This window comes from Ahaetulla prasina, chromosome 2 (assembly GCF_028640845.1).
Source record: "Ahaetulla prasina isolate Xishuangbanna chromosome 2, ASM2864084v1, whole genome shotgun sequence".
NCBI classification, from domain to species: Eukaryota; Metazoa; Chordata; class Lepidosauria; order Squamata; family Colubridae; genus Ahaetulla; species Ahaetulla prasina.
This window is the reverse complement of record NC_080540.1, coordinates 130,147,154-130,169,937: the sequence shown is the minus strand read 5'-3', so window position 1 is coordinate 130,169,937 and position 22,784 is coordinate 130,147,154. Positions and strand designations below refer to the sequence as shown.

At 41.1% G+C, this 22,784-nt stretch overlaps 1 protein-coding gene across 2 annotated transcripts; it reads left to right on the top strand.

Annotated features, from left to right (window-relative positions):
• The first annotated feature begins 772 nt into the window (after positions 1-772).
• On the top strand, positions 773-21,689 carry TSEN54 (tRNA splicing endonuclease subunit 54). 2 transcript variants are annotated; one of them, XM_058169672.1, is made up of 11 exons: positions 773-877; positions 3,694-3,858; positions 7,582-7,645; positions 8,574-8,657; positions 11,525-11,623; positions 13,473-13,525; positions 13,833-13,928; positions 15,030-15,652; positions 16,065-16,125; positions 18,321-18,437; positions 19,984-21,689. In XM_058169672.1, exons 1-11 carry the CDS (start codon positions 834-836, stop codon positions 20,132-20,134), a joined length of 1,557 nt encoding a protein of 518 aa, XP_058025655.1. In that variant the 5' UTR covers positions 773-833; the 3' UTR covers positions 20,135-21,689. The 2 variants fall into 2 exon arrangements, 1 of the variants encoding a protein (XP_058025655.1); XR_009153512.1 differs by lacking the exon at positions 19,984-21,689 and having other exon boundaries at positions 15,030-15,728; positions 18,321-18,396.
• Positions 21,690-22,784: the final 1,095 nt, after the last annotated feature.

The following is a 22,784-nucleotide window of genomic DNA, read 5'->3' as shown; positions in this document are numbered from 1 at the left end:
TTTTTTGACTATTCCTGCCAGCTTGGTGCCATCTGCAAATTTGATGAGTTCCCCATCTATCCCCTTGTCCAAGTCATTGATGAAGATATTGAAGAGTACTGGGCCTAAAACAGAACCCTGGGATACCCAATTTGATCTAGCAGTAGCATCCAGAATAACAGAGTTGGAAGAAACCTTGGAAGTCTTCTAGTCCAACCCCCGCTCATGCAGGAAACCCTACACCATTTCAGACACATAGTGTCTATATAGTTGTCATAGTTTTTAAAAAACTTCCAGTGTTGGAGCACCCACAACTTCTGGAGGCAAGTTGGTCTATTGATTAATTGTTCTGTCAGGAAATTCCTCCTTAATTCTAGGTTGGATCTCTCCTTGATTAGTTTCCACCCATTGTCCTACTTTCAGGTGCTTTGGAGAATAGGTTGACCCCCCTCTTCTTTGTGGCAGCCTCTCAAATATTGGAACATTCCTATCATGTCACCCCTAGCTCTTTTTTTCTAGCCATACCCAGTTCAAATCAAGGCTCCTCCGCATCTGTGTGATGACATTTCTTCCTTTATGTGTCGCAGCTATTCTGTGCTTAACGTTTGACTGCATGAATGGAGGGGATAGGAATTCCATCTGAAACAGAATTTGTTTTAGAAACTTGGTTATTCCGCTGAGAGTGGCCGGTCGGCTTTCTTTTCCGAGACTACGAATTGTTTTTAACCACGCCGAAAGTTCGGCCATCCTGAGCCGCGGGGCTCGGAAGCCTGAGTCATACGGCACTAGGACCCAGCGGGCAAGGCGGGCAAGAGCGGAAGTTCGAAGAAGTGGCTACGAACTGGCACTTAACCATGGAGGCCGAAGAAGAACCTCCGGCCGGACGTCGCTTACTCAGGTATCTGCAAGGGAGGGAGGAAGGGAGGGGAGGGAGGAACAGCCTGGGGATAAGGGGGATTAAAGGAGCCGCCTCCCTCCCCGGGGGGAGCGGGAGGGGTGGCTGGAGAGAAGGCCGGAAGTGTTGGAGGGACGGGCGTTCTACTTCTCCCTCCTGCGCCTTTGCCACGTGCGGCTCGTCCCCGGGCAGTTCTGACATCTTGCGAGCCAGGAGTTTTGCTCCAGGAAGCCCCGCTCGCACACGCGAGCGGTGGTTTCAACCAGGCAGGGAGAAAATCAGAGGCTAAGCTCTCACGACAAGCCGAGTGCTTTTCAGTGGGTCGTGCGCACCCATTCTGTTTGCTCAGCTGGTCTCGCCCTCCCTAGAAATGGCTTCAATTGGATAGAGCTCGTTCGTTTTCTCTTAGCAGAAATCACATTTTTCGAGGAATTGCAATAGTCTGGCCTTCGCGGGGCTGCTTCTCCTGTAGGGAGTGAAGGGGAAGAGAAGAGGATACTGCAGGCAGAGAGAGGTCGAGATAGGCAGATTAGTTGATAATCTCAGGAGCTAAAAGAGCAAAGCAGAATGACGGTGTGTGTGCATGTTAAGAGTATATGTGCTCATTCCAGACACTCTTCTAACTAAGCTAAACCAGCTACAAGTACCTGAACAGACCTGTAAGTGGATCACAAGCTTCCTAACAAACAGGAAGCAGCAGATAAAGCTAAGCGGAATCACTTCAGATACCTGTATAATTAGCACAGGGGCCCCCCAAGGCTGTGTGCTGTCTCCACTTCTCTCTGTATACCAATGACTGCATCTCCAACGATCCATCTGTTAAACTACTGAAGTTTGCAGATGACACAACAGTGATTGGTCTCATTTGAGACAATGATGAATCCGCATATAGACGAGAGGTCTAATGACTAGCCTTGTGGTGCGACCGAAACAATCTGGAACTGAACACACTCAAAACCATAGAAATGGTGGTAGACTTTAGGAGAAACCCTTCCATACTTCCACCTCTCACAATAGTTGACAATACAGTATCAACAGTAGAAACCTTCAAATTTCTAGGTTCTATCATATCAAGATCTAAAATGGACAGTTAACATCAAAAACATCATCAAAAAAGGACAACAAAGACTGTTCTTTCTGCGCCAACTCAGAAAGCTCAAACTGCCCAAGGAGCTACTGATCCAGTTCTACAGAGGAATTATTGAGTCTGTCATTTGCACCTCTATAACTGTTTGGTTCGGTTCTGCAACCCAACAAGAAAGACACAGACTTCAGAGGATAATTAGAACTGCAGAAAAAATAATTGCTACCAACCTGCCTTCCATTGACCTGTATACTGCACGAATCAAGAAGAGGGCCGTGAAAATATTTACAGATCCCTCACATCCTGGACATAAACTGTTTCAACTCCTACCATCAAAATGACGCTATAGAGCACTGCATACCAGAACAACTAGACGCAAGAACAGTTTTTTCCCAAAGGCCATCATTGCTAAACAAATAATTCCCTCAACACTATCGAACTATTTACTAAAACTACACTACTATTAATCTTCTCATCGTTTCCATCACCAATCTTTCCACTTACGACTGTATGACTGTAATTTTGTTGCTGGCAATCCTTATGATTTATATTGATATATTGACCATCAATTGTGTTGTAAATGTTGTACCTTGTTGAACATATCTTTTATGTACACTGAGAGTATATGCACCAAGACAAATTCCTTGTGTGTCCAATCACACTTGGCCAATAAATAAATTCTATTCTATTCTATTCTAAAAATGGAACGAAATGAGAAAGCATCACAACAATAGAATAGAAATAGATCAGTTCTGCCTCTCAGCCCTATAGTGAAATGAATTAAACTAAAACTAATTTAAAAAGTAAATGACTATTAAGGTAAATAAAGGTAGTCCTCAACTTAGAACAGTTTGCTTAGTGACCAAAGTTACATCGCTGAAAAAAGTGACGACTATTTTTCACACCACCATTGTAGTATCCCCATGGTCACATGATTTATAGTTGGTTGCTTTAACAACTAACATTTATGATGGTTGCAGGATCCCAGAGTCATGATCCTCTTTTGTCACCTTCTGACAAGCAAAATCAGTGGAGAAACCAGATTCTGTTAACAACTGTTACTAATTTAATAACTGCAGTGATTCACTTAACAAGTGTAAATAAAGTTGTAAAATGGGGCAAAACTCACGTAACAAATTTCTCACTTAACAACATAAGTAGTCCTCAATTGTTGTAAGTTGAGGACTACTTGTATAAAAAGAGAGTTTGAGGAATTCGAAAGGGATTTCACTAAAATGAGCAAAAGAGCCATATACAGTGGACATTTTGGCAAAAATACACATGCAAACTAGTGGTGGTGTAGGCTCCAACAGTGATTCTCCTTGAAAGGATACAAGGTTTAAACTTTTAATTTAGAGAAAAGATTAGAAGTGTGTATACCAGCATTTTTCCATGTTGGTAATTTTCAGTATGGTGATTGGGGAGTTCTGGAAGTTGAAGTGCACGTTTTAAAGTTGCCAAGATGGAGAAACACTGGTATACACTTACAGTGTAAACAGAAATTATCTTTATACTAAAACCTGTGATTATTTGGGTAAGTTGAATAATAGGATATTTAGGAAGTGGGTAATAGCAGTTGTTGGAATTGGCTATGATAGGAAATAGTGCTGGCTAAATAGACTTGTGGTCTGATTTGTTACTGTTTAGCATATTTGGAGGAATCCATCATGGAAAAATTGAATATTTAAGTGATTATTCTTACCTTCTCTCTCCCCCGATTCCTCCCCACATGAAGCCCAGCAGAACTGCTGGCAGCTCGAACACGTGATCACAAGATCCCCCAACGCTCACTTGGTCAGAAAGATTTCATTCCTGATGGAACAGAAGAACAAGAATCAAAGTTGCGTCAATGTCGGAAAGAACACTGGCAACTTTTGGAGGAGGAGCGTGTTGTGCGGTTGTATGTATGAATTATGCCTAGAACTAAAGTACTAAACTATCAGTTAATTTAAAGTGTTTTGTCTAGTATGTTTTTAGCTTTTTCAGTTTTACACAAGGGACTCTGTTAACAGGCAAGCGAAAATCTTTTCATGTTCCAGCAAACTGGAGAGTTTCAGGCAGTTCTCAAATTCACAGTTCTTAGCTAAATAACTGAGAAGATGGTTGTTTCACAATCTGAGATAAATGTAGAGTTTGGACACATTTGAGTCAGATTTTTAAATTGAAATATGGCACCGACTGCTTTTGTTTTCTTGTTTGCTGATCTACATTAGGGGTGCTTAAATCAGGCCCACAGGGCCAGCATGGAAATAGCAAAGCCAATGGTGTGTGTGTGTGTGGGGGGGTCATACGTGGTCTCCACGTGGCCCGTTTTTGGCCTGGATGGCCTCCTACAACACTTTGCCAGCCAAAATGAGGGTGGGGATGGCCTCCTGTGCCCCGTATTGGCTGGCAAAGTATTGCAGGAGGCCGTCCAAGCCAAAAACAGGGTGCATACGCTCCCCCCATGCCTTGTTTTGGCCTGCAACATCCTGCAGGAAGTGTCCATCCCATCTCCTCCCTCCCCTCCCCCAGCTGGCCTGTGGAGAACTACAATGCTGATCCGGCCTTCAAAGAAATCCAGTTTGACACCCCTGATCTACATAAAAAGAGGGAATGCTGGATATATTAAATGCTTTTGACATTATTGGCCATAGTATCCTTTGTGATTGTGTGGGTATGTGTATATACTATATAATATTAGAGAGGTAGCTCTCTACCACAATGTTTCCTATCTGGATTTGGAAGGTAGGATGAAAATTAGTTAGTCAACATTATTGACAGGCTCTCCCTTACTCTCTCTGGTCAATATTTACATGAAATAGCTGAGAATACTCATTCAGAGCTTTACATATACTTATTTATTTTTATCAAATCTTTATTATTTTTGCAAATAATTCAAGGCAGCAAACATATCCAACACAACTTCCTGCTCCTATATTCCCCTCAACAACAACAACCCTGTGTTGTGAAGTGGGTTGGGCTGAGAGAGAGTGACTGGCCCAAAGTCAGCCAGCTGGCTGAGGCAGAACTTGAACTCAGGGTCTCCCACTTTCTAGCCTGGAGCCTTAACCACTAGACCGATTTCTGGCTCAATGATGCACATTCAACCTTGTTGCAGCTTGATATACTTTCAAGATAGAAGTCCAGAGTGTCGAACATTAGACTTAGCCAAGAGATTTATTTATTTAGTTAGTTTATTTAGTTTAACTAAACTAATTTATTTACTTATTACACAAATTTATATAGTTGCCCAATTAATAGTGACTCTGATTTACAAAATATAAATGGATGATGGCCAACTCTGTTTAAATCCAAACAAGACAAAAGAGATTCTGACCAATAGAAAATCAGCTCAGGGATTGAGGTTCATTTATCCCCAAGGAAATTGCATTTCCTCTGAAAGTTGTATACATCAATCCTACATTGTCCCAGGATTACTAAATGGTAGCAGATTTGTGCAATTAGATTTTATCTGTAGGCTGCAGCCACTCATGAACAGGTGGATCTTAACAAGAATGATTCTTTTGGCTGAATCACAGCTAGACTTTTGCATATATTGTATGTTTATTTAAAAAATTAAAAAGAGAATATAAATTTCATACAGGCTACATTTGGATGCAACAGTTGGTGCACAATGTGACCATTAGATTGCTGATTGGTGCGGGGATTATGATTATATCTGACATATGGAAAGGTCTGCACTATTTTGGAATTTTGGGGTTAAATATGAGGAATAAGTTTTCCCTTTAAAAATCCAAGCGCCTAGGGTTTGCCTGAGAAGCCGCTTCTCTTGTTATGAATCTGTCTGGTTACAGATATTTGCAGAAAGCCTCTTGTGAAAATGTCATTGGCTTGTGAAACCTGCCAATCATATATATGGAGAGATGCTTTTCTTTTTCATGGTATCTACCCTGAAAAACTAATCTCATACAGAGGCCATGGACCACTTTTGTAAGGTTTCCTGACAGTCTAAACCAGGGGTAGTCAACCTTTTTATACCTACCGCCCACTTTTGTATCTCTGTTAGTAGTAAAATTTTCTAACTGCCCACCGGTTCCACAGTAATGCGCTGTGTATCGTCGTCTGCACATGCCTCTTGCGCATCGTGAATTGGGTTTGGGGAGGTGCCGACTACCAGCTCTGCTTGTCTGTTACAGCTGGCTGGTGTGGGGGGAGATGTGTGAGCTATTCTGGGACGAGGCTCTTTTGTTTACTGTCGCACTATAGCGCCATTTAGTTTTACGTACATAACGTGAACTAAACTTATGTGCGGGCAATATAAATAGTATATTTTTAGAAATTTAAATTGTCACAGGGAATTTTATAAAAACCTAATGAAAATGTTTTTAAATAACTGATTTTTTTTTAAAAAGTCAATTAAATTTAAAAAAAGGAAAGTGCTTCAGTATCGGACAAAACCCCTACCGCCCACCATAAAAGCTGGAACGCCCACTAGTGGGCAGTAGGAACCAGGTTGACTACCACTGGTCTAAATTATTTCATAATGAAACTGAGGTGAGGGTTTTTTTGTTTTCCAAGGAATGGACACATCCCAGCATAGCAAATCTACACACGATGCTTTATTTCACCACATAATCTTCCCAAACAACAAGCTGCTTCAGGTCAGCTCTACCCATCTAGGACTTGCAAGTTGCTGTGACCACATGTTTTTAATACTCTATACCAGGGGCCCCAGCTGGCTGAGGAACTCTGGGAGTTGAAGTCCACAAGTCTTAAAGTTGCCAAGGTTGGAGATCCCTGCTCTATACCAGTCTTTTAACACTCAATTTTTAAAAATTTTTTTCCCCAAGTCTACAAAGTAGCATACAACTCTTTCTCTTTTCCCAAACATTTTTGCACTGGTTGGGATGGGGTGCTGTTTCAGTGTGGTTACTCCTTTTCTAGGTGCTGCCAAGCTCCGGGCAAAGCTCTAAGCAGGACTCCCAGCAGAATATACAGTAGCTTGTGGTCCTGGCAGTTGAATGAAAGTCCTCTTGCCAGCTCATAATAGCAACCAATCTCATGCCACCACTTCCACTTCCCCTCTATAGGCTATTTGCTATCACTTTTCCTCCTGCACCCCTCTCCACTCTGTCTTAGCATTTGCTCTTGTAAGCCAAGGGCCTGAGGTGGAGAGATGCTGCCTCTGGACATCAGCACATCCTTGAAAACACCAGGGAGTGGCTCAATTATCACAAGCAGCTGCAACACTGTCTTAGATGCTTGTGAGTAAAGTGAATCTATGACGGCATGAGGGATGTAAGGGTGGGAAGCATTTCTGCTTGGCTACAGCTGCTTTTCCAAAGCACAGAAAACAACCCCAACTTCACTCTCTTTTAACTTATTTAAAATCCTAGTAAGTGCTCTATAATCTAGACACCACAAATTATTTCTTCCTAGATCTGTGTCTTTTCTATTATCTGTTCTGTGCTGGTAGAAAATGGAGTTTGGGAGGAAAAGTTTCAATAAACTGCTTTGTTGCTTATGCATAGTAATTCTGGAGCTGCTCTGCACCTATTTTAAGAAGATGTAAATCATCTGCTTCCTGTTAAAATTAAAATAACTTCTTAACTCCTTTTCATGGTCAAGAATATTGGAGAATGAACAGATAAGAGATTCTTTTTTTAAATTTCCTTTATAGGGGAAGTTTGGTGAAGGCTGAGTGGAAGCCCCAGGAAGGTATTGTGGAACTGAAATCCCCTGCAGTAAGTTTTTCTACCATATCTTTTATATCATGTCATTCCTACTCTATTAAATAACTTACTGTTACCAGCTTCTATCTCAGAGCAGCACATACCAGTAGCCAGAGGCTTCTTTCAGATCAGAGCCAGATATAGTAGGGTTGATTTCAGTTTTCATATTATAACATTACCACCAGGAGTGGGTTCTCTTTACCTTTACTACTGGTCTGCAATAGGACCGCCCGTGCGCACGCGCAGAAGTTTCCTGATGACATCCAGGTCAGTGGGCGGGAGCCTCCCACCGGTTTTATAACCGGTTCTTGTGAACCGGTCCGAACCGGGGGCAACCCACCACTGATTGCCACTGAATAATGAGTGCCCTCTTTCTTTCATCAGATTGCTCAAAATAAAAACTGTATTTGCAGTGTTTGGCTTATAGCTGTGGCATTGTTTATACTGGAATCAGCTATGATTCTTGGAAGGTGATATGTGGGTAAAGATACAGGATGAGCAAATGAAATCTGTTAACTTTTACTCCTGATTTCTTTCCTGTCCCCCCTAGTAGTTGTCTAAAAGACAGATGTTTTGAAAGTTAAGACAACAAAGGTTATTGAATTCTTCTTCTTGTCTCACCTCCAATAATTCAGTCCCTGAACTTGGGAGAACGGGACATCAGGCTAACTTCCTCCACACACACATACAATAGAGTGCATTGAGAGACCAAGGATTCTGGGGTTTTATGTTCCCTAATTGTAATTCAAGCCTTTGGCATAAGGATGAAATTCCCTTCTTCAGTACAGCCTTAATTCAGATAGAGAAGGTCCGACTGAATCAATCAAATGAAAGTCTCCTAGAATGCTCCAATAATCCTGGGCTTATTTTGTTCTTTTTGAAATGTTAATAGAGGTTGGGATTGATCTCCTAAATTAACAATGTTTGTTGTTGCCATCAGGGGAAATTCTGGCAGACCATGGGTTTTACACAGCATGGAAAGCAGTGCCTGCTTCCAGAAGAAGCCTTGTATCTCCTGGAATGTGTAAGTAAATCACATCCACAAGCTTATGAAGCAGTTTTGTGTAGCTAAGCATCTCCCCTGTTCTGTTGTCCTGACACACAGTTCCAAATTTTGCCACAGAATAATCATGTAAATTAAGGAAGAAAGCTGTCTAAGTATTTGGAAAACAGAATTAGGAGGCAGGGATGCTAGAGTGACTACAGCCATATAATACTTTTTCAAGAGTTAAGGAAGAAATCTGTTTAGGGGAGGTGGCTCTCTGTCTTAACCTCATACTATTGGGAACGTCTAAAATGAGAGTGTAACCACACTGCTAAGAGTGGTTGCAATCTCCGTGGGATTGAGAATCCTGCACAATCAGGATTACATAGAAGATCTTCTGAATAAATGCCACATCTTCATGTTAGACCTTTTCTTTATGAACATGCAGGTTGGGATAAGCAAACTCTCAGGAAATGTTCCCATCTCCCATTCCCTGATATTGCAACACTAGTTTCTTCTGTAGAAATCACAACTGTTTGAAACATATAGATGTACATGGCTTTATAAATACCAGTGTACAGTTCTTGGAATGTGGTATTGTCAAAACTCCTGCAGTATTTTCATTGCAGGTGTTTTATTTACAGAATTTGTCCCCAAGTGGCCCATTCTGTGGGTCTGTGTGATCATTCTGTGTGATTGTTCTGTAAGCCATATTGTACTGTAAAACCAGTTCCTGTATCTTGAGATTACAGGTTAGCAACCACTCATTCAGCAGTTGTTCAAAGCATTGAACAAGTGGTACTTAACAACTAATCCTCAAAGTCGTGGCTGTCATAGCGCCCATGTGATCACGATTGCGAGTCAGGCACATGATAACTGACTCACATGTGTGATGGTTGCAACATCCCATGGTCATGGGATCACTATTTGCAACCGTGCCTGCTGACTTTCCACAAGTAAAGTCAATTTGGAAGCGAGGGTAAAGTTGCAAGTTGTTTTTGCTCCCATTGCTTCTTCTTCCAAGAAGCCATGCTTCCCTACCCAGCTATGCTTGCCTGCAGCACATCCACCCACTTGGCCTCCCTTGCATCAGGCTACAACACCTACACCCTGCCCATTTGCATTGCAGCACTCATTTGCCTGCTGCATAGCTTGCAGGTGAAAGGAAAGGAAATGGAAAAGGTCAGTTTACATTCCAATTCCAAAGAAAGTCAATGCCAAAGAATGTTCAAACTATTGCACCATTGCACTCATTTCACATGCTAGTAAGGTTGTGCTTAAAATCCTACAAGCTAGGCTCCAGCAATATGTGGATCGAGAACTACCAGTTAAGTACAGGCAGGATTTCGAAGAGGCAGAGGAACTAGAGATCAAATTGCCAACATATGCTGGATCGTGGAGAAAGCTAGGGAGTTCCAGAAAAACATCTACTTCTGCTTCATTGACTATGCTAAAGCCTTTGATTGTGTGGATCACAAAAAATTGTGGCAAGTTCTTAAAGAGATGGGAGTACCAGACCATCTTACTTGTCTCTTGAGAAATCTATATGCAGGTCAAGAAGCAACAGTGAGAACTGGACACGGAACCACTAATTGGTTTAAAATTGGGAAAGGAGTCTAGCAAGGCTGTATACTATCGCCTTGGCTATTTAACTTATATGCAGAGCACATCATGAGAAAGGCGGGGTTGGATGAATCAAAAATTGGAATTAAGATTGCCAGGAGAAATATCAACAACCTCAAATATGCAGATGATACCACTTTAATGGCAGAAAGCAAAGAGAAACTAAAAAGCCTCTTGATGCGGGTGAAGGAAGAGAGTGCAAAAGTTGGCTTGAAACTCAACATTAATAAAACTAAGATGATGGCATTTGGCCCTCTCAATTCCTGGCAGATAGATGGGGAAGAAATGGAGGTAGTGATAGATTTTTTTTTCCTGGGCTCCAAGATCACCGCAGATGGGGACTGCAGCCAAGAAATTAAAAGACGCTTGTTCCTGGGGAGGAAAGCTATGGCAAATCCAGATAACGTACTAAAAAGCAGAGACATCACCCTGCCAACAAAAGTGCGTATAGTCAAAGCTATGGTTTTCCCAGTTGCAATGTATGGCTGTGAAAGTTGGACCATAAGAAAGGCTGAGCACCAAAGAATTGAGGCCTTTGAACTCTGGTGCTGGAGAAGACTCCTGCGAGTCCCTTGGACTGCAAGGCGAACAAACAAGTCAGTCCTAGAGGAGATCAGCCATGACTGCTCTTTAGAAGGCCAGATCCTGAAGATGAAACTGAAATACTTTGGCCACCTATGAGAAGGAAGGACTCATTGGAGAAGAGCCTAATGCTGGGAAAGATTGAGGGCAAAAGAAGAAGAGGACGACAGAGAATGAGGTGGCTGGATGGAGTCACTGAAGCAGTAGGCATGAGCTTAAATGGATTCCAGAGGATGGTAGAGGACAGGAAGGCCTGGAGGAATGTTGTCCATGGGGTCACAATGGGTTGAACATGACTTCGCAACTAACAACAACAACATGGCTTGCCAGCCACCTAAGTGCAACTTCCAACTGTCTTCCTCATTGAGTTTTTTCGATGGAAGCTGACAGAAAGGCCGAAGTTGTAATTATGTGAGGCCCTCCCTTAACCTCCAATCCTCCTTTAACAACAGGAATGGGGACTGCTGGGATTGCCATCGCTAAACCATGCTGTCATGATGCATCACACTTCATAATTGTATCACTTAAGGACAGAATTTCTGCCCCCTATGACCCTTGTTACATGAGGAATATAGCTGCAGACATCCAATTGACATGTGTAGCTCTTGGTGTAGCTCTTCAGACCCCATGGAATATCTGACACAATCGCCACAAAGGTAGGTTTGCACAGTTCCTGAACATCAATTTTTTTTTCCTTACAGGGATCCCTTCAGTTATTCTACAAAGATCTACCTTTGTCAGTCCAGGAAGCACATGAGGATCTGCTGTCTCCAAAGTCGGTCACCCTACTAAAATACCAGGTGCATTTCGAAATTTGGAGTTCAACATCTACGGAAGGGAAATTTGGCAATTTAAAAGAAGCATTAAATTTCAAAGCAGGCAATTCTGCTGTAATTACATTATCACAATTAGTTGTGCAGTTAAGTTGACATGAAAGGGCATATGAAATATTCCATTGAAGTTTGAGGTTAATTGCTTATACAGTGAATGCTGCTGTCCAGCTTTATTTTCACAAGGACAATACCAGAGGTAGTCCTCAATGTACGACCACAATGGAGCCCAAAATTTATGTTGTTAAGTGAGAAATTTGTTAAGAGTGTTTTGCCTTGTTTTACAATTTTTCTGACCACGTTTGTTAAGTGAATCACTGCAGTTCTTAAATTAGTAACACGGATGTTAAGCAAACCTGGTTTCCCTATTGACTTTGCTTGTCACAAAGTCGTAAAAGGGGATTACATGATCCTGGGACATTGCAACGGTCATAAATGTGAGTTCAGTTGTCAAGCAGCCAAATGTAAATCACTTGATCATGAGGATGCTGCAATGGTCGTAAGTGTGAAAAATGGTCAAAAGTCACTTTTTTCAGTGCTGCTGTAACTTTGAATGGTCACTAAATGAACTGTTGTAAGTTGAGGACCGCCTGTACTCTGCAGTATGATATCGATGGTATTCCCTAAAAAGTAGAGTGGACTGAAAAGGGGAAATCACTCATTAAAAGCCTCTTTCTAGTCATGCCTTTGAAGCATCAATAATGGACATTTGCTTAAATACTTCAAGTTGCAGTCCAACCTAGATATTGCTGGATGGCCTGAGCAAATACAGTATTAGGCCCAAAGTACAGAATTCAGGCAAGTGTCCTTAGCTTTACCAGTTTGCCTAGGGACTTGATGGTTGAATGAAAAAGATACCGTTGTTTAACTTGTTAATAATTTAGAACATAACTTGCTAATGATTTTTCATACCTCCATCTATGCAAATGCTAAATTGTGCCTTTAGTAATATCTGATTATTATGTGTTATATAGGCTCTTCCTTATTTTTAAGAGGTGGTTTGTTTTAAAAAGAGAGCAGATATCAGTGAAACCTTTCTATGGTGTTCTAAAAGTTTATTCAGCTGAGACTTCAATGTTGATTAGAATCTGTAAGAGACTTAGGGGTACAAATCTCAGTTAAAATTGTGATCTTCTCTAGGTGGATGAAAAAAACCCCAATGTTTGCTGTGCTCAAATGAAAAGAGCGATCATTGTTAAATTTTAAAAATGATGCAGCATTTATTTATTTATTTATTTTATTCGATTTTTATACCGCCCTTCTCCCGAAGGACTCAGCATGTTAACTACCCCCGTATCATTTGTTGCTTTGGGGTCCCATCACTTTTGTACTACAGTTTTATATGTTTACTTGGAAGTTAAAAAAGTAGTTTCCCTCCAGTGGGGCTCAACTCCTAGTAACTACATGGATATGCCTATGTTCTCTTGGCAGCCTTATGGAAATAGTTTGCCACACCTGCCTTCTAGTGTGGATCTTGCAGCCCTAATTTTCTGTGCTTTGTGAAGGCTGCAAGTTGAATCAGTTAAGTTGATTCTGTGCAGTTGACTTTAATGTATTCAAAGTTTTGCTTGCATGACAAATGGCTATTTAAATGCCTCTTTGATATAGATGCACCTTTTTAACAACTGGGAGCATCTACAAATCGTCCTGTATGTACTTGTATATATGGGAAACATTGTATGTGTGAGCCACCTACCAATAGGACGGTGGCTTTCATTCACACACAGTTCAGGTTAAAAAAAGGGTTTGATAATTGAATCTCTAAAGAATGTAGAGTCCTTTCTCATGTGAACTGCTTACATTTCATCCCTATTGTAAGGTATATAGCCACTTGAAGCGACTGGGTTACATCGTTTTGAGATTCCATTCCAGGTAATTGTTTGACAAATCATTTTCCTGGCAGTGTTTCCATTATGCAGTGTTTCCATTATGCATCTCTTTAACTTTGCACGGTTCCTCCCTCTTCTCCCCTCTTCTCCCCTCTCAATATCCCTACTTCCCGAGATGATTGTATTTCTCTTTCGGTATTTTGCTTCTCTGTTTGATTTTAACTGAGCAGATGGTTGGTTAATCAGTGAAGAAAAAGGAGAAAAAGTTTGCTTTTCTAGTGTGACCTGTTGCTGTCTCTGAACCGATTGTTTTGATCTTTTTTGGGTGGGGGGGGATCTCTCTTTTACAGCACTGTTCCAACACCTTATGAGAGGCAGCTGAATCTGGACAGCCACTACCAAAGCAGGAAGAGAAGCAGCCACAAGAGGAGATGCTCCAGCCCAGGGTAAAAGCATGTGGGCAGTGGGAGTGATGGCCTTGACAAGCTAGCCCCAGGTGGGCATGGATATAAGCACTGAGAAATGCATCTGTTTTGATCTTGTCTTCATATTTGTCTCTTGCTCTAGATCAGAGGTCTTCAACCTTGGCAGCTTTAAGACTTGTGGACTTCAACTCCCAGAATTCTCCAGCCAGCACAAGTCTTAAAGCTGCCAAGGTTGAAGACCTCTGCCCTAGATGGAGAGCAAGTAGCTCTCCAGTTACTGCTGAACATAATTTGTAGCAATCCCAGGCAACATGGCCGATAGTATGATATACCGGTACTCCCATTACAGTATTTTCTGACACATAGCAGTGCCCTTTCCTGAACAGGGATAGTCTGTTTAGGAAAGCCTGTGCTATTACTATAGCAATAGCAATAGCACTTAGACTTATATACAGCTTCTTAGTGCTTTTACAGCCCTCTCTAACTGGCTTACAGAGTCACATATTGCCCCCAACAATCTGGGTCCTCATTTTTCCCACCTCAGAAGGATGAAAGGCTGAATCAACCCTGAGCTGGTGAGATTTGAACTGCAGCTAGCAGTCAGCTGAAGTAGCCTGTAGTAGTGCACTCTAACCACTGTGCCACCTCGGCTCTATGGTGGATTTATGCTCTAGGAATATTTAATATTATGGGGCTGTCTTCAAAAATAATTAAGACCCTTTAAGAATAGAATAGAATAGAATTTTTTTATTGGCCAAGTGTGATTGGACACACAAGGAATTTGTCTTGGTGGTTCAGAATTCAACTGACGTAGCTAGTTTAATAAACTGTTAAGAAATTAAACTATTAATAATACTTCATTAAACTTGCATGCTGCCTCTCATTGGTTCACAACGATCAAACAAAACCTGTCACTTTTAAACCCCCAGTTTGATCCAGCAACTAAGGAGTTGTTTGAGTATTTTACCATGTCTAGAGGTTTTTGAATGGACTGAATTATTGGTTGAATGTGGTATAATTATTTGCATCTTTTTAATGAAAGACAGTTTATGAATCATGTGTTTGAATAATTCTGGGATAGTAACAGATATCTGGGGGTTTTATCCTCTTCTCTTTTATAAGATCGCAAGAGAAGAAACCCAAGCTATCTGAGAAATCCCAAGAACAGTCACCTAAAAAGGCTAAGATCCATCATGCTAATTCCAGTTCTACCTCATCAGATGGTTCACCCAGAGCAACAATAAAGACACAGGATCCAAAAATTTCAAATATTGAATTGGTCCCATCTTCAAGTGTCACAGGAGACTGCAGTGAATTGCCCACCTGTGCTCAAGGCTACAAAGAGACATGTAGGAAGACCTTTGGGGAAAGCCATAAGGATATCTGTGCATCCAGGTGGAATTTCACCTCCATTGATTTTCCTAACATGGGTGCTGATTGCCCTCAGGTCTTCCTGCCAGAGCCTGATAAGAGGCTCCTCCCAGAGAACGTAACAGCACAGGCAATTGACGCAAGTCATTGGCGCAGGCGGCTCAACCAGAAACACGAGCGGTTGACCCGCAAGGAACAGGAGCAGCTGAAGTGGGAGAGCAGATACAAAATCGGTGTCAATGAGGATGCTGAAGTCCGGCGTTGCACCACCTGGCAAGAGTACAAGGCACTTCTGAGAGAGAGGAGTAGTCGGGAAGATCTCTGCATACAGACAATCGCCCCACTTGTGAAACCAAGCCAAGGATTTTCCACAGGTATCATGGCTTCTGAAAAAGAGAGAAAGGTTTGACCTTTATTCTCTGAAGAAGGATACACACAGCCTTGTTTAAGGTGATGGATATTTCTGAATGCCAGAATAGTTGGCTTGGCGGCAGAGCCATGTTTTGTGAAGGCCAGGGGTGGTATTCACTTACTTTCCCTACTGGTTCGCAAATGTGAGCATGTGTGTCCACATACCTGGTCTTCCTGCCTGGTCTTCCACGCGTGCGCTTTGCTGGTGTGTGCGCCTTCTGCGCATGCGTCTGGCCTCAAAAACATGCCTAAATAGGATTATTTATTTAAATAGGTTATTTAAATAGATTATTTAAATAGCTTTGGACGAACCGGCGGATTACCACCTCTGGTGAAGATCCTAATCCAAATTTCTTTTCTTTCCTTCCCTTCCAGCTGACATACTTCAACAGATCAGTGTTTTCCAACCCTCGTGCTTATTGGAGGAAGCATTTCAGTAAGTATCAAACCAGAAAATGAGCTAAATGCTTTTAATTTGTCCCAGTAATTGTAGGTATGAGCAACAGTCATATATTGAGCAGGATGCAGAACCTGTAGCCCTCTACAACACCCTACTAGCTGGAGCTCTAGCAGTTCAGGTTGAACAACTTCTGTAGGGTCATAGGTTCTTCTCATATAGCATATACCTGGGGATGTTTACTTCCAAGCATTACAAATCATCAGTTTACAGTTGGAAAACGTTCTGGAACTAGTGGTTCTTCTGCTCCTATGTGCGTGTGGCACCTCTGTTATTCATTAAAGCAGCATTTTTCAGGGTTTGACAGGATCCCGAAAAATCTAGCTGCTTTAATGAGTAACAGCAGTGTGCTGTGTTCATGTGTGATCCAAAGCAGGGGTCTCCAACCTTGGCAACTTTAAGACTTGTGGACTTCAACTCCCAGAGTTCCCCAGCCAGCAAAGCAAAGCTGGCTGAGGAACTCTGGGAGTTGAAGTCCACAAGTCTTAAAGTTGCCAAGGTTGGAGACCCCTGATCCAAAGGACTGCTTGCTTCCAAATCATTTTCCCAGCATGCATAGTACTACAAATTGAATTGAACATCAGAAGCATTACTTGAAAGGCCAGCATCTAACCTTAAGTCTCCTAAGCCTCTTTCCAGTAATAATTCTATCCAGTTTTGAAGGTGTTGCATGAAGTGCACCACGATACGTGTCTCTTGTCTTGTAAAGTGTTAATTGTTAAATTGCAATTCTTTTAACTAAATGCCGATAAAAGTAAATAAGTGTCAGATTCAAATAGGCATACTCTGCTGGTCTTAAGTGTAGCTGCCCAAACTTTGTATTCTCCAGATATGTTGGACTAGAATTGTCATTGCCCCCAAGCTAATAAGGAAGAAGGTGAAGTTGAGGAAGTTTGCTTTATTTTTTTTCAGCATGTAATATTTGCTAGGAAATCCTCTTGCCCTTAGGCTAAAAATGATGGCGATACCTGGAATCTTAAAATTTATCTGAGTTTTCGTTTTTCTGATAATGCAAATGCTTTCCTATGTAAGGAGGCAGTTTGGTCTTTACTGTAATTACTGTAATTACATGCCTGGGAAGTGAAGTTGAGGTTCATGCTACATTAGTCATTCAGTGTACCATTGCCTATTTGCCTTTTTTTTTTTTTTGGACACTAGAACAAGCCCATGGGATCCTCTGTATTGAAAACATTTGAGTGTTTGTGGAGAAGGGATGTAATTTTTTCCACCGTCCGCTCCCACTGCTTGCTATTTCATTCCGCTCTTAAAAAACCATTTAAAAATTTAATCTTGAGTCAGATATGCTATCCTGCTACTTTCCTTGTCGACATATTCACGTCCAGTATGGATTATTCAATTGCCTTCAGGGGTCATGTTTTAATGGATGAGAAAGTAACATTTTTGGAAATCTGACAGCTGTGGCAATTGGTTTATTAGCATCAATTTTTATGCTGCCTCAGTAAGAGACTTTAGAGAGCTTGCACTATAGGGTAAAACATCTGGTAAATAACTACTCAAAACAAAGCAACCAAAACTTAAAAAGAATATATGGCACAGGAAGGCACAGGAATTAATGAATTAACCAGTGGTGAAATCCAATTTTTTTTACTACCGGTTCCGTGGGCATGGCTTGGTGGGCATGTTGTGGCTTGGTGGGTGTGGCAGGGGAAGGATACTGCAAAATCTCCATTCCCACCTCACCCTGGGGCCAGCCAGAGTTGGTATTTGCCGGTTCTCCGAACTACTCAAAATTTCCGCTACCAGTTCTCCAGAACCTGTCAGAACTTGCTGGATTTCAACCCTGGAACTAAACATTAAAGTACCCTCAAGGAGCAAGCACCTTCATCCAACCCAGTCCTAACAAAATAATTTTTACAGGGTTGAACTAGTAATGGAAAGTTAATTATTTGGGGAAGTTCTGGTGAGGATTTCTTAGTATAAAAAAATAGCTTACAACCTATGCTATAGTTTTTATGTTGTTTCTGGCTTAAATAGTGAGACCTTGTGCCACCAACTTTCAGCATTAACTGTTCGGGGTTGCTAAAGGATAGAGAGAAGGCAAACTGTAAGTCCTGCTAAGATTTGCTGTACCTGGAGATATTTTTTTTCCCCTTCCTCTCCCTTGGCACATCAGAGAATGGCTGAGTTTTTGTACTAATGATTAACCTCCACAGATTACAGAATGATTCATCAGAGCTAAAAATAGATTTTGATGTGTATCCTGCTGATGGTGCTTCAACTTTTAAAAAGAATGATCCTGGGAAGCCTTATGTCCGGATGTGCGTTCAAAGGTAACAGGTGCTTGTAATCTAATTCCAATTTGTTATAGATTTTACTCATGTATTTACATGGCTTGTCCGGTTTGGTTTGAGGGAAAAGAGAAAGAAAGAGATAACAGTTGTTCTGTTTGGGATGAACCTGTTGTGATAGGTGTTTGCCTGAACAGATTTAGGACTTCAGATGCTAGTCCACCCTGAAACTAGATCCTCCAGTTACTGATCTAACAATACTGGCTGTTATTGGAGTTCTTGCTTTTACCATGGGGACCTGAAACTCTTTAAAATAAAATAGTTATCTGTTTTATTGGAACAGATATGTTCCATCTCTTGCCCACAGATACAGTAATACTTTTTATGATGTGATTCTTTAAAATTAGAATAGAATTGTTTATTGGCCAAGTAACAGTAACAGAGTTGGAAGGGACCTTGGAGGTCATCTAGTCCAACCCCCTGCTTACACAGGAAACCTATACTTGTCGTGTCCCCCTCCCCCTCCGACGACCGGGTCTAGGAAGTCCGTATCAAGCATGGCCACGAAGCCTCTGCAGCTTTGCCAAATTCCTTTCAGATTTCTCAGGGCAGGCAGGAATCCAAGTTGTGACTTCAGCAAACTAGATGAGACTTTGCTTGATTCAAGGAATGCCAAAAGCAGGTCCTTTATATAGGCTGTGGGGTGTGGCTCCATGACTCAGCATTTATCCAGGCCTGCCCCTCCCTTCCTTCTGCTGACGTCGCCTCTCAGATCTCCGGAAGCGAGGATCCTCCCATTTTGAATTCCCTTCAGCTGCCTCTACTGTCGGCATTTGAGAAAGGGAGGGGTCAGAGGGAGCAGGTCCGGGTAATTGCACCACTTGGCTGACTTCCTGCTCATCGAAGGAACACACACTCTGAGTAAGCTGTCTTGGGCTTATCTGTTCATTCCTGACATCCTTTCCGGGCATGGGGCCAGGGCCGGGGGCTGGAGGCATGACAGACCGTTCATCTTCATTATCAGACTCGGAGTCTGATAACAAATCCAGTTGGTGACGGGAGGGGCCCGGCTGGAGAGAGGAGGGAGAACAAGTCACAACACTACTAGGGATTCAAACCGCCGTGTGATTGGACACACAATGAATTTGTCTTTGGTGTATATGCTCTCAGGGTACATAAGGAGAATACAATACATTCATCAAGAATAAAAAGATACGACACTTAGTAATAGTCAGGGTTCCTAATAAGCTATCAAATCATACTAGGAAACAAGTAAAAACAATATAAATTGAAAAATACAAGCACATGGTTATAGTAATAAGTGGGAAGATATAGATACTAGTAAGAAAGAGAAGAATAATAGTAATACAGACTTAGTAAATTATTTTGACAGTGTTGTGGGAATTAGTTATTAAGCAGAGTGATGGCATTTGGGGAAAAAAACTGTCCTTGTGTCTAGTAGTAGTAGTTCTAGTTCTTCTTCTCCTCCTCCTCCTCCTCCTCTTCTTCTTCTTCATAAATAATAATAATAAATTATTATCAAATAGAAAGAAAAAGTTGGGTTATTTTTCTTTTCTTTTTTTTCCAGTTTTGATGAGCAGGTCCCATCCCTGAAGATTGTCAAGCAACTGTCTTATCAAAGCGGAGATGTTCCGGTGGTGTTTGCTCTAGTTGACAACGGAAACCTCACTTTCTTCTCTTTTAAGGAGTTCAAACTGCCAGTCGATATTTATCCCTGATACTGAGGGTATCATTTGGAAAAGCTATTTTATAAATGGGTGTGTGGAAATAAAAGATTACTCAGGGTTTGACATTGTTCAGTAGGATATCGCCCCGAGTTCTGATTAACAGTACTTTGCTGCAAGAGGATACATATTCTATATAGCAAGAACCTAAAAAAAAAAGAACCATTCCAACAAAATCTCTTCTGGTTAGAAACACAGTTATTTTATTCTTTTAATCCACAAGTTCTCAGTTTTTAGTTTGCTATTAACTAAGCTAGCATTTCTGCCAATCTGGAACTGTTCACGAATTTGAGCTTAGGCAGAGTCCCAAAATATATTTCTGCATCAGCTGAATGTAAAAGTTGGAAGCTACTTTCATGAATCATCAAATAGCAAAGACAAAAATATTTTTTTTTCTTAGTAATCTTTAATTCCAGACCCAAACATGGAACATATTAGGATAGCTGGATATATAGATCATTTTTTACTTTTTCTATGAAAAGTTGCAGGCCAGAATCAATGGAATTATATCAACACTTAATTTCTATTTGCAGATCTAAAATTTGCTTAGGATTTGGTTAGTAGTAGGCCACAATTTTTGCTTTCTAGCATCTTTTCTAGATGCAATTTAAATCAGCAAGTTTATTTTACATTCTTGGTTGCTATGTTTTTTCCCCCCGGCAGATCCTGATATCTTCTCCTTATTATGAAATTCCAATGCAGTTGAACCTTGCACTGTTACTAGGAAAAAAGGCACTGAATATTTCCTTGTTTAAGAGTAGCTGTCATGAAGATTTTTACATAGAAATTGGAGAAAAAATATCTTGCATTTTCAATTATTTCAGTTTGGAAACAAAAGCAATAAAATTATTTGTGTTAACAGAATTTTAAAAGATTTCATGTAACATCTTTTCTTGGCAAAATGATGTGTGCAATATATGCCTAGAAATATATATTTTAAATATTTATAGTGGTTATAATCTCCCAGTCCCATTAGAAATGCCCATCACCAAAGAGCAAAATTATTCAGATCAGCACCCATAAGAGTCAGCTGGAACCAAAGGCTCATTGAAAAACGTCTTTGAGCTGTTTCTGAAAAATGGGAGTTGCACATACTTCTGGGCAAGAGGGTATTTTTCAAAGGGCGGGAGTTATCAGAGAAGAATCATATCTTGTGTACCTTGTTTTAGCTGACCTTCTAGACCAAATGCCTGAACTGGCTCTGACAAGGTGTTGTGTGATGTATTTAAGTTCTGCAGTGTAGGCCTTTAAATAAAACACCAGCATTTTGAATTTCAATGGAAATCTTGAGTGACTGATGCAATGAATCTATATATATAAAAGCGAAAACCACTCACGTCGCAATCACGGAATCTCCAGAACCATAAGCCTACAAACTTGAAATTTGGCACATATGTTCCTCTTGGCTCCTAGATGCTTGCTGAGAAAGGATTTTTCAAAATGACCATCAGATCATTAGTATTTCTTATATTATTATTAACATGCTCTGATGCTAATTAATTAGATGTTCTACTCCCCCTCCCAACCTGAAAATAACTCTGGAGAGAAGGGGATAGGATAGGGGAGACTTCTGTGTGGCAAGCCTGAGGGAGAGAAGGGGAGAGGAGAGGCCAATCGTAACTACCCATTAATTTTCAAGTTCTAAGTGTTGATTTATCAAGCCTGATCACATAGTTTCGTAGTGGAGCATGGGTATTCAGCTAGTTTAATATAATTCTACACTGCTGCAATTGTCCCGCTAAGAGTCCACCTGCTGCATTATATGCCAGCCGGAGCTGCTGTGTTTTCTTCAAAAGAAATTGCATGCAGAATTGAAATTACAGTCACCCAGTTGGATGGTGATCAGAGCATGGGTTACTAATACAGGGCATATGTACCTTGAGATTTTCTTCTTTGGTGGCGGTTTATAATTGCTACTGTAAGCAATTGTAACCAATTGTCTATTGCTATGATAATAAGCACTAGATGTTGATTTGTCAAAGGCAAAATATCACTCAAGAATTAGGAGCCTCCTGAATGCATTTGCATGAGTTTGAAGGACTAGAAGAAAGCCTTTGCGCATACAGCTCTCAGTGGATTGTCTGCTACATAAAAGGGATCTGCAGCGACATCATCTCGTGTCTCGTGGAAGCCAAAATACTAGTTCAAAGGCTTGTCTTCTATAAACAGTTGCTGACATTCTGCAAGAAATCCTCACCATTTGGACAGTGTGGATTGGAGATGATGTTCAGGTTGCCTTCATGTGTAGTTGCTCCAGATTTGAGAATACCTACCGGTACTTAGAGCTAGTAGATAAGATAGATATTTGGGTACTCTTGATTTGTAGAGATGGTGGTTTAAGTTTTGAAGGGCAGCAGCTCATTGTGATAGTTGTGTGCACACTCATTCACCAGAAGTAGAGAACGCAAATGATTCGCCTCAGCTTTTCACTTTTACGTAGTAGGGCCGTATGAGAGGCCTGCCTTAGTTCAGCTCCAATTAACTTATATGTGAAGAGGACTAGAAGAGAGTACTTTTTTCTACACAGTTAATTGCTTTCCAGCCTAATTTGCTTTTGTATAGTCTTGAATTAGATTTTGTGTATATCTATCTGCCATAGTGAAAGAACACAAGACAAAAGCAGAGAATGATGGTGGGCTTCTGA